The following is a 13,234-nucleotide window of genomic DNA, read 5'->3' as shown; positions in this document are numbered from 1 at the left end:
CTAGTTGTATGGCTTCTGAATGAACAATACAAATATTAGCGTAGACTGGAATGCGAGTAGGGTCTTTCAAGAAAGTAACTCGTTACACGTCGGATAAAAACACCAAACTATTCACATTGAACTTGCACCAATCTGAAATAGTGCCGCCAGACCTAACCGGTAGCCATCTTGAAATACGACGCCATTTTGAATTTTTGCATCGATCTACTCTTAAGTATCTCAAGAACACGTGGAATGATTTATAGGATTTTCTTGGTTTGAAGTGAAGCTGAAAGGAGGGAATTACTATACAACATTTTGTGAACATTAATCGCAACAATGGAGATGATGGATTAATAAAAGAGCGAGGAGATTAAAATGTACAAATCCACAATCACTTATGAACAACGTTCTTTTTAGAATATTAAGTTTCGAATTTATTCCATATTGCGAACGTGTCGGTAATTATTGGAGCGGAACGGCTGTTTTATTCTTTTAAATGACTGCAATTAATCGTTCCATGGTTGGAAATTCTCCCTGGGCAGGAGGGGTGGAGGTAATATTCGTGAATAACGTGCTACGGGCAAACACGCCCCCTGGACATTCGGCTACTACGCTCCCGTGTGAACAACGCCCTCAAAGCTCACTGGAAATCAATAAAAGTGAGAGCCGCTACTTGTTCGATCAAGGGTCCATGTTAACGAAGGGGAACCCACCCCATTACAAAAAATTTCAGGCTCAAGGTCAAGTATCAAAAGACCGAAGCGGTTTCCAGATAAAAGAGGGGAGGTTAAAAACAGAGGCCGCTATGGCTTCCCCCTGACCGTCGCATTTGACTTTGAAAAAGAAAAAAAGACCGGAAGTAGCCGTCGACTCTCCGCCCCCTTCTCCCTCTCTCTCCCCTACCACCAATATTCCAAAGGATGGTAGCGAATGGAATCAGCGGATCAAAAGACGAGGCCAGTCTTGCTTCATAGACTGAGTAAAAAAGAGGTGTCCGCGACACGTTACAAGCTTATGCCGCGATTATTGGCGACCGATTCAACGAGTCGGAAACTGAGAGACGCAGAATCACCGTCGCGAATATGTCGGAGATATCTCAGATAATACCTTATCTTAGGCTTAGGAGACAACGATGATTAAATGAAATTGATGACACACACTAGCCCCGTCTACTTCGCTTCAGTTTTTGACTCTAGGTGTAGTGAAGGTGTATCCCGGTGTCAGGATGGTGCAAGGAAATGACGTTGAACCAAGTAGACGGATAGCGGTGTTCAAGTTCAGAAGATACAACAAACGCCTGTCTGCTGCTTTATAGGATTATTTCATTAGTTTGCACGCACCATGTGACCATACACCACAAGTTACACCGATCCAGAACGTAGTTGCCACCAAATACACTACTTGACACCAAATCAACGTAGTAGTCGAGTCGGTGTTGCACCTAGTAACAAACTAGACGCACGAGTGCAGCGAGAGTCAAAAAGTGCAGAGAACTAGACGGTGCTACTATGCCCTGGCTGAAGCTCGAAACCGGAACCTTGGTGAGATCAAAAATCGTTGCGTTTTGATGCTACAAGACTTTGAAAAATGAATTTTATCCTCCATGTATGCAACCACGCGATATAGATTCACGGTTGCCACTGGCATTAATATTTTCTGTCAGGAAACAGACAATATTGTTAGTGCGATTGGGACAGTCTGTGCAGCCAATCCTCTGTACAAAACATACGAAGCTTTTCTTTAATGCACGACCATAAAACAGGATATGCAGCATCTGAAAGGATGGTAATAAATGCATGATTTAAGAGAGAGAAAGAGATGGTAAACAATTCGACCTTATCGATGCCCTTGCTGATATCACACTGTTATCATAGTTTAGTATGATACCCAGAATGAAAAATACATGTTAGTGACAACCACGAATCTGTGCCGCGCAGTTTCATACGCTACGAGCAGTTTTTGAGTGTTCTCAGCGTCGAAACGAGGCCTCAAGGAGAAAAAAAGTTTATGGACAATAAACTCTCTCTTTTCCTCTAGGCGGAGAGAGACAGAGAGAGAGAGAGAATTCGTTAAATGACCTCAACTTCCCGATATACCCTCGTACATCAATTTTTTTTTCAGGTTATACTTGTCAGACTAGCGGTTTACCGTTGCTGCACAAAAAAAACGTGTACGCACACCTGGGATTGGTGAATTTCCTCCGTAATGAAGTTTTGCGATATTGCGGGTTCACATGAGGTGACCATGTCATTACTGGTGCAGGGAGAGTTCCCTCAACTTATTTCATTACACGCCCTAGCTTCTGCGTTCACGCGTGGAAAGTGCCGCAAGGCGGTGGAACACCTGGCGCACTGGGCATTTTCAGCAGAAGTTTCCCGGTTCACAACACGACACGGTCAAACCGAAAAAAAAAAAAACGCATCCCGTAGGCAATTTAGCGCAATCTTAAACGATGCATCGCGGCTGGGCCACAACAACAGTGCGAAACCCAAAACAGCCCGCTTCGACGAGAAAATACAATAATTAAACCAACACTGCGGAAAGCCATTTCCAAAATAGTAACACCGGGCTCAAACATGCTTAGACAGTAATGTGCAGACCTGCATTGTTGGCCGTAAAATGTTTTCTTCGAGCTACGAATACTTAAACTGCCAGTTAACTTCACTAACGAGGTATTTTCCTTGTTTTTTTTATCAGAACTTTATCTGTTCGACTGTACGGTGGGTGGGCAGAGGGTGGATTCATTATTCTAGAGTGTAATTATTCCCATAAAGACCTTTACATTTTCTGCATTAAAAGGCTAAGTGCGAGTTGCACTGTCCTACGCATCCAACTGGTGGAAATGTTTCGGTTAATCAGCGTTTTGCTCTATAACAGGCTCGGTAATGTACTCTTATGCGACCAATGACTCTGCGGAAGTAATGCGACTCTACATGAGAAACTAAATCGTTTCGAGCTACATTAGTTTACCAACTATACGTCCCAACGGACAACTGGAGGAGTAGATTGTAGTCATCGCGTCAACTGTAGGTGAATGAGCATTTTCTTTTATGTCATACGATTAGCGAACGAGCAACCTGACGCTAAGCCGACGGGAAGTGCCGAAATCTACCGTTTGCTTACATTCTGTGTATTTCGCTCACCAATTTCGGGCTGCCGCTTCTACCCGAGCCAATAAACTACCACACAAACTTACCCAAGAACCGTAGAGCCGGCCCCCGTGGCGGAGTGGTTAGCACATCGTGCTACGCCACGGGTTCCGGGTTCGAATCCCGGTCTGGGTGTTTGTGAGTGTCCTTTCATCAATTTCATCACGCATCCACATCTTCGCAAATTAGCCAAAAGTGGCATAAAAAGCGAAGTAAAATATAGCAAATCAATCAAACAAGAACCGTAGATTATTTCCTTTCTTCATCTCAAGCAATTCTCAATAAACACAGGAGAAGAAGTGACAACAGATCTCTATCGCTATTCGTTGGATTCTCGCGGGCTTCACCGAACCTTTCTGCTGACTGACTTCGTAGTTGGCGTCCCCTAATGTTCATCAGGAAAAGTGAACCATGGATCTTATCCATTACATATAGGCAACCGATTTTACGCGAAAATATACCGGGCTGTACATCACGTAAGAGTGTAATTTCAGCTCGCAGTAACGGGAAATATAATTATTGCAGGTCTTCCTTGTTTACTGAAATACAATCATGTATATAGTTTTCTACAAAAGTTTAGTCTTTTCTTTGACCTAAATACAAGAAGGGCTTCAACACTATTTACACACAAATATTCAGACAACGTCTCTTGGTAGCTACATCGAAAGAAAAACACACTGGAAAGGGGTGCTCAGCTTAAACATGGACAAAGCACCAAACACACATGAACGTGGGTCTTGTGGCAGTGGTTGTAGTCACCATAGTCAAAGTCTCATTGAAAGAGAGGTTGCCACATGAGATCCTTCTCCAAAAGGACATTACTTCAAATGTGCATGTTTCTCTCAGTGAACATATAATAACACGTTGATATATCGAGGCGTTATCGTTTCATATCTGAAAGGCACGTATAATATTTCTAATTCTGACATGTTGCTGATCGAATCTATTTTTTTGCATTATAGTCGTGATGTAAGTTTAATTTTGTAGGTCACTGATTGATCGTATGATGCACTTGTGTAAGCATTCTCTTTATGCACTGTATCAGCCGCGGGGGACGCTCAGAACGGAAACTAAATTGACATATGAGGAGATGGCGACGAGGTTGAGAACACAAGTCAACATTCAAAATTACCGAGCATGTTTTCCTCGAACCTGCACCGAATGAAGAAGCGTATTGGAGGTTATGGGAGGCAATAAGAAGGATTGCATGCATAAAAAGAGAAAGAGAGAGAGAGAAGGGTTGAGGTTGAGGAAAGCAGGAATGTACCGAGAGAAGAAGAAACTGTGGGAAAAAATTAAGAGCAGCCGCAGAGGAAACCCTACTAACAATACAGTTACACGTTAATGTCTCGGAGCGTCAACAGTTCTCCGAAATAAAAGCAACACGAAGTTTGCACAGGGGAATTCAGAAGCGGGTTTCCTCCATAACGACACGGTCGACAGTTTTATTGCGGCGTATCGAATCATTGTTATGGTGGTGGTGGTGGTGGGGGGGGGGGAGAAACCGAAGCAGAGTTGATAAAAGGAGGAGAGCACCATATAGTGTTAGAAAAGAATGTCTGCTGCTGTGAGCAATGGTAGCTACGGAGACGAAACTTTGCACTGTCTTGTTGAGGAATCTCATTTCCTGTTCTCGGTCTCGTACTCGAGTTACAAATGAACGTTGGTTTGTTAGGAGAGAATGGTTCAACTGCACTAGTTAAACCGAACTCTCCGAATCGAAGCAGTATCCCCGCTTCTGTTTTCCTGACAAAAAAAAATGTTTAGCATTGCAAGTGGCCAGAATGAACATGAGAATTTTTCACGCAAGGGGACCTAGTGTACATGTGTAGCTATGCGTGCACGTAGGAGCAGACGCACAGACACGCAACGCGAACAAATGTAATGCACACTTCCTTCCCGTTCGGCAGGAAGGGAAGAAAGAATTAATGATATGTTCCGGCACCGGATGGACTTCTTAGCAAGGAGCAAGTGGAACTTCGTTATCGCGAACACGCAGCGTCGTGAACGAACGTAGCTGGAATTCCTTAGAAAGAGGAAGAGAGGAGAAGGAAATAGACACACGGAGAGAAAGAGTAGACAAAGAAACAGAAAAAATGAGAGAAACAGAGCAAAAGGATGAAGAGAGATAAAGGGGCAGAGAGGGTTAGTGAGGTGGAGAAACGCACACAGAGAGAAGGAGGTAGAGAAATATGAAGAGGGAGAGAGGTTACAAAAATTGAGACAGGAAGAGAAAGAGTCAAAGAGAAGGGAAGGGTAAAAGGAGAAACGGAATGGTGCTCTCGTGTGCGAATGTGCACACACACAGACAGAGAGAAAAAGAGAGAGGGGGAAAAAGGAAAGTGATAGAGATTGGGGGAGGAGGAAGAAAGAAAGAGGGGAGAGGGACTGGGAAGGAGGAAAGATACAGGAGAGAGAGACGACAAAAGGGAGAAAGGCAGAAGAGGAGAGGAAGAGGGATGTAATGAAAAGGGAAACACATGGAGACAGAAATAATAATTAGATAAAAGCGAGAGGAAGAGAGAAAGAATAAAAATGGGTTAAGGAAAAGAGCTCGAGAGAGAAGGATACAGACATATGGAACAGAAGAGGAAGAAACTGAGCCAGTTTGAAACACAGAGGGAACTAGACGAAGAGAGAATGTTCGGCACAAGCTCCTTCACGTTCTCCCAACGTCCACCACTGGCCCCCTCCCCCTCTCTTCCGTAGCTTATCTCGTTCACGAAACACGGCGTCCCATTCCGAACCAGCGTTATCTCGGGGAACCAAAGGATTCGGCTGAATTTGTGGAATAATTCAGTTCGGGCTCAACAGAAAATACAGCCAACGAATCTCCCCGGGCCCTTCCTACGAGGAACGAACCAATTGGCACCAGAAGGTCATCAGGAGAACTTCGACAAAGCCCTACATGCAAGAAAGAGCAGTGAAACATTATTATTATTATTACGGCAACTTGTTTTATAGTGAAACTCAGACTACGTAACCAAGCCTACCTAAATGTATATTGTCCTGTGATAAAAGTGCTGTAAAAACCCTAGCTCAAAAAGATCTTCAATTCTTGGAAAATATGATATAGTGAGTTGAAATTCCAATAACGAATTACAGTGGAGTCTTTGACAAATTTACGTCCATGTGCATTTTAAACAATTTTGTAGCTTGTTATATAGAAAAGTTTATCTTAGAAACAAGAACAACACAATCTATTACTTTGATCACCTTATACAGGGCGATATTTCAAAGGAGATTGAGAACATCCTTTGATTACTGGATCTCTCCTCTGGTTGCTAATTTTTGGTACTTACATAATATACCGATGTTTCAAGACAAGTCACTGCAATTTCCTGCACCGAAAATTTGTCAAATATCATACACACTGATCTATACAGTGTGTGTATGTGTACACAGCGTGACTCAAAAGTCACAGGACAACTTTTTCTTTCGGAAACGGAATGGAATATCAAATATCCCTTCAGAATATAACCGCAATATGGCCGCCATATTGAAATCCGCCATCTTGAATTCAGGTCACATTTTTCAAATGGGAAGGGGAAGTCATATATTATATCTGACTACATTGTTCTCATAAATTTATTTCTGTAATATAAATATAGCTATACCTATATAAAATGACCCACGCACACTTTAAAATCTTATCCTTCTTTGTTGTTTTTCTCTTGCTGTTCTTAATTCTTACATGCAAAGTTCATGCCATAATAAAGTAATATAAGAAAAAACAATTTATTAATTAGAGACTTGTATTGTTATTACTTATTAGGGCCTATTTATGGAAATTTTAGGCCACAAGTGCATTTTTATTTTGAATATTTTGGTGATTTTTTCAAGACCATAAAAATCTAACCCTACAGACAATAAATAGTCGGGTACTCACCTGCACCAAGTATTCGCGGCAGATAGGCTTGAAGGAGTTGGTGCCACAAATTAAGAACTTCCCCTGGGACATTTTCACCAGAATCCTGATGTAATTTTGGCAGTTCTCCTGGAAAGAAAAGAAGAAGGGAGGTGAGAAAAAATCAGTGTGAAGTGACGCGACGAGTTATAAAATTTCTCACAGACCATCAGCAACTTCACCTGAAGCAGGGTTTTAAATTTAATTTAAGTCGAAAAGTTTTGTAAGTGGCTGATGGAGGTCCATGACGCATTCCTGGGAAGAACAACATGGAAGGTTAATCTGGAAACTTCAGGCTAAGCAGCCAAGAGTGAGAGAGGAATGGAGGAGTAGGGGGGAGGTAGATTAAATATCTGCTGACGTGGGAAACTAGATGAGGTGGGGAAAAAAGGTGCAAAGAAATGCTTCATTACGTCACATTTTTTTAAACTATTTTGTTAAGAGTTCATGCTAAGCCACAATGAAGAATATATATAAACGCGCTTCCAAAAGTTAAGCACGCGATGGTAAAATCAACAAAAAGGGAAAAGTAAAGCTTTGATTAACACAAAATTGCACATGAAGGTAGCAAATGTGTTTATGCATTAAAGAAAACAACAATTGTGTACAAAGATGAAAAGAAAATATTTACTTTTCGTAAGTTATATGACGACGTCGTATTTGGGTTATTAATATAATGACATGTGACCACCCCGGACCTTCACACAAACTTTACAACGATTTTCCATGCTTTCAATGAGGTGATCAACCATCGCAGATGCGAGCAATGGTCATTCCTCCATTGGGGCAGTTTCCAACTCTCTGAGACTGGCTGGAGGTGGTAAACGTGCAGACAGCATGCCCGAGGGCATCCAAAAACTTTTCAATGGGATTAAGGTCGGGGGAATACGCCGGCCACTCCATACGAGAAATGCAATCACTTTTCAGGTACTCGTCAACGATGTTGGCTCGATGGCGACTGGCATTATCGTCCATAAGGAGGAAATCAGGACCAACTGCTGCAGCGTAGAGTCTCACACTGGGGTCTAGGACTTTATCCCGATACCGCGCAGCCGTCACAGAACCGCTTTTAAATATGTGCAGCTCGGTGCGATATCACATTGAAATTCCAGCCCACACCATGATGCTGCCACCTCTGAATGTGTGATGTTCGATGATGGTTTTGATTGATTGATTGATTTAGTTTATTTTACTTCGCGTTTTGTGCCTCTTGGCTAATTTGCGAAGATGGGGATGAGTGATGAAATGATGAATGGACATTCACAAACAACCAAGCCCGACCGGTATTCGAACCCGGGACCCTTGGCGTCGCAGCGCGATGTGCTAACCACTCCGCCACAGATGATGGTTTTGGCCTGATTGCGTGTGCCTCGTTCTCTCCAGACCCTTACACGCTTATCTGATTCCAGGGCAAATCTGGACTCGTCCGTGAACAGGACGTTGCACCAATCTGAGACAGTCCAATTGACATGTTGACGACACCCAGGGCCGTATTTAGGATCTGTAGACCCCTAGGCTGAACCTGTGGTGCGAGCCCTACCGGGGGGAATTTGTTTGAAAATAATATTTCAATTGAAAATATTTTAATTTTCAAAATAACATTGTAATTTTAAGTGAACATGTTAGGCAAATGCAAGATAAAAAAAGGAATGTAACAACGTCACGCCAATCGATCGAGATTCCTGAATGCTGACTCAACTCATATCAGCTCTCCACTGAACAGTTCAGCCGAATTAGCCCACACAACACACAAAATAACTGCGTCGACGTATTTTATGATTATAAGAAGGCCCGCACCACAATATTGAAACAAATACATTTTTTATCTTAGTCTATTCAAAATTATTTTGTTGTTGTTGTGCGGGCCCCTAGGCTGCAGCCTAGATAGCCTGCGCGTAAATGCGGCCCTGACGACACCACTTTAATTTTGCCCCTCTGGCTTGGACAGTTAGTGCAAGACAAACAGGTAGTACTCGGCGACCAATCCCTTCATGTGGAGCCTTCGGCGCACAGTACTGGCAGACATTGTCTTACCAAGTGCCGCTGCAACCATGGATGTAACAGTTGTGGAGGTCGCTCGTCGATTCCGTTTGGCTACTATAGCAAAATATCGATCATCAGAGGGGGCGGTAACCCTTGGACGACCGGGCACAGGTCTCCGGACAACTATTTGACTTGTTTGGAATTGTTTCCATAATCGAGGAATTACCGAATGATCAAAGCCAAAGAAAATAGCGACATCTTTGACTGTCCTGCTTCAATGCGTCCGACAGCACGCCAGCGCTCACTATCTGCTATTCGTCTTCTTTCAGCCATAGAAACACGAATATTATGAAAAATAATCCTACAAAAGTTATAAACACTTCTTATCAGCTTTTAAATGCACGTCAAACTTTTCAGAATGCTGGCGTCTTCAACGAAGGTGTGATGATTCTTACACGAAATCCTCACTTTTATGCTATTTCAAGAGCACAGATTAAGCACCTAGGTACAGACGATTCACTCTCTACTTACAAGAAGGAAGCTACACATAAAACTGACATCTACATCCGCAGCGATTTTCAGCCACACAAATTCAAATACGCTTTCGAAAATTTGCATTGCGTGCTTAACTTTTGGAAGGCAGTGTATAATTTACTAGCCGTTTTAATATTCGCTGTCGCGGTGTTTTCTAGTTACTTTCATTACTGTGGTATATATAGAGGAACATGATTGTGTGTGTATGTGTGCGCTTAGGTTTCAAAGGAAATGCATAGTTAAAATATTGCAATTAACTCTGTTACAATTACCGTTAGTAATTTCACTCGAAAAGGTACCTGTTCATTTTGTTGTTGTCAGTATTTGAAAAAGTAACCGAGATACAATTATAGTTATTGACTTCAAAAAGTAACTGGTTAGCCGAGTAAACATCGGCTCGCCGACGGTGTAGTGATAACCTCGCCGCTTTGTAATTAAGGTTTCCCGGTTTCGATACCAGGTTGAGGCACACAGTGGTTCGGATCTCACTTTCAACTGTAAGTCTAGGCTCGATTAACCTATCCGTGCATAAAGTGGACTTTAAACAAAAACTGAAAGTGGAAAAAGAAATATAATTTATTTACTTGAAAAGTAACTTAATTACATTTTTCACTTTAGAGAGTAACTGGTTACTTGCCCTTACTCGAAAGAAAACTTTTATTTTCGGAACTTGAATGCTGAGTTACAGTGGCGGCGATTGGTTTCCAAAACTTGCTCCCCCCCCTAGTTTTGAGTTTTGGCACCTTGCCCCCCTCCCAAGTTTTGGAACCCAATCGCCGCCACTGTAACTCAGCATTCAAGTTCCGGAAAATAAAAGTTTTTTTTTCGAGTAAGGGCAAGTAACCAGTTACTCTCTAAAGTGAAAAATGTAATTAAGTTACTTTTCAAGTAAATAAATTATATTTTTTTCCCCAGTTTGAGTTTATGTTTAAGTCCACTTTATGCACGGATAGGTTAATCAAGCCTAGACTTACAGTTGAAAGTGAGATCCGAACCGCTGTGTGCCTCCTAGCGAACATTATATTAAAAAAAAAAAAATAGTCTAAAGTCTAAAAACTATAGCAATAACCTGCGGAGTTACACGGCTTGCAGCCACACCAAATGCTACAGAGCACAATCTGGCCCGGACGGCTGAACTGCAACAATACAGCGGAGGGAGAAAAATCTAGAAAAAAGAAGGGAGGGAACAATTGTGTGCAACAATCCACGTGCACAGAGAGCGGCTAACGATTACACAAATCGCCAGAAGGACCCGAGCGCCGCCAGGCTGTTTGCACGGCGAGGAATCACTATGGGCCGAATCGATTCTCAGGTAGCCGAGAGCGAGTCTGTCTCGCACCGGCCGGATCCAGCGGACTCGATGAACGACATCCTTTGTCCACTAATTAGACATGTAATACGCTCCACTACCTGCAGGTCGACCCTCGACCTCCTGCATGCTCAAAAGAAATAAGCTTTCAAACAGTGCCAAAGCAATGTTATAATTTTTCGCGTGCTTATTTGCACCAGTGAGTGCACTAATATAAATAGAATTTTGGGGGGATTACACACATGGTATTTGAAGAAAGAAGGTACATCACATTGGCAACCCAAGAATGGAGTTTGACAAACAAATCGTTGAAGATGTGAAACTTAGTCTGCAGTGCACATGCCCCTCTATAAAACTGTCCTAACGACCAAAAGTTCGAAATGTGCATTTCTCATTATTGATTTCTCTGTTTTATGGCTTGCGACCTACGGGGAACCTGGTTGGATATGTGGTGGCTCGATGGAAGGTTGACCACTTAATTCCCTGGCCATCCCGTCGGCTAATCCACAGGAAAACCGCGGAAAGTAACCAGAATTCAATAAAAAAATCAATACCTCCATTTCTGTGTCAAGATAAATGGGAATGGTAGATAAACTATGTTAGCCTAAGTCGAGTTTTAATAGTTTTAAAAAAAATGTTGTATTATGAAGGATCAATTAATTCTTGAGTAGTGGGGTTTACGGGGGGGACAGCGCCGGAAAGTATGAACCCCCTCTCAAGCAGATTTGCTATACTTAAAACTAGGTTAACATGAGCATATGAGCTTTTTGCTCAAGTGTGAAACCCCCGTATAATCCAAGATTTTTGTGAAAAAGCCCTCATGGATTCCATGAGAAAGTATGACCCCCTCAGATTGATGAGGCTACGCTTATAAAAGGCATTTTTGTGAGATTGTTGTCCATAAATTGCTCAATATGCCCCCTCTTTTGGCCACACTTAAAACTAGGCCAAGACACACACACATACACACACACACACACACATATTTACTTCCGGTCTAAGTTCAATTGGGCACCAGGCTCAACTTGTATATCTAGTATTAAGATAATGTAATTCTTCTAGAATTGCTCTGTGACTCTCTCATTTCTTACATCATAAACATATGATTTTTCACCTATAAGAATAACACTACATATGGTGTCATCGGGGAGTGTATCGTGGAATTCACAGATAATTTTAATGTTTGTCCTGTCATTAACCACAACCTGTTTTCTTTTTGAAGTGTTGATTACAAACATGGGTCTCTGTGCTTTGAATTCATCTGGTGTGTAATACATGTCCGTATTGCCAGTAGTGACCCTTTTGTATGCTGTAAATGCTTCATATAATTTGAGGAAATCATCCTTGGACATGTCTAAATTATAATTTTCTCTAGGAAATACCTCATTTCTGCCATTTTTAAGATATATGTTCTTGATGTTGCAGCTATCAAATTTACTTGAATTTTTTTCTTGATTATTGTGTCTTCCAGTCTGAAACAGTACCACCACAAAATCAGGCATGTCGTATTGTATGCTGGAGAATGAATTTGTGGCATCAAATTCATAATAAGTACCAGAGGCAGGCTTCTGTACGCATTGATATGTGTAAAATTGCAGAGGAATCTGTGGATTTTTTAGGATATCAGCTTTGTATTTAAGAGCGTAACTGGCCTCATATTCAACAACTGGGATTCTTAACTCCATAGTCTGAATAAGGCACTTGCCCTCATCAGGTAGGGTATTAGGCATAGCTTCCCCTGTAGAGTTTAATGTACTGTACCTCATCAAAGCATTATTATCATTGGCAGCTCTTCTAAATGTAATTCTTAAACCACCCTTCCACATAATTTCTTTGTAATCTGAGAAGAATCCTGGCAACAGGCGCATGGGGAACAGCACAGTGTGGCTCTTGGTTAATATCTTATCACCAGCCTCAAATCCCCCGATTTTGTAGTAAGAAGCCTCGGTCTTGGATAATTTTAATGTAGCCAAAGCCGTGGAGGTAATGCCGGGATAATCTACTCTGTTTATAACAACACCATGCTTTCTGATCTCAATTTCAGAGAACAGATGTGGCACAAAATTGTCTACCAATCTTATATTTGAATTTGCCGGATAATCTGTTCCATCGAGCTTTACAACATCAAATTTGATGTATAGATCTGCTCTGTGAGGGTGTATAAATCCATCCCCTACATCAAGATCAACCTCAATTTCTGTGTTGGGTTGATTTAAATTTGCAAATGTCCTCCTGTTTGGAGGGAATGATTGTAGCTCATAACTCTCAATATTTTCCATTGTATGTATTTTTATTTAAATATTAATCTCTATGATTGCAGTTGTTGTGGCTCCAGCAAAATCAACTAATTCTTCTTTTTCATTAGTGACC

General features: G+C 41.8%; 1 protein-coding gene across 1 annotated transcript in view; it reads right to left on the bottom strand.

Annotated features, from left to right (window-relative positions):
* The window catches only part of Sema1a (semaphorin 1a), a 778,340-nt gene that overhangs the window by 92,574 nt on the left and 672,532 nt on the right, over window positions 1-13,234 (bottom strand). The window contains exon 6 of the mRNA XM_083140358.1: window positions 7,021-7,128. Coding sequence (XP_082996484.1) covers window positions 7,021-7,128 — 108 coding nt within the window. The remainder of the gene's footprint in view (window positions 1-7,020; window positions 7,129-13,234) is intronic.

This window comes from Lepisma saccharinum, chromosome 1 (assembly GCF_977018435.1).
Source record: "Lepisma saccharinum chromosome 1, izLepSacc3.1, whole genome shotgun sequence".
NCBI lineage: Eukaryota > Metazoa > Arthropoda > Insecta > Zygentoma > Lepismatidae > Lepisma > Lepisma saccharinum.
This window is presented reverse-complemented; position numbering and strand designations above follow the sequence as displayed.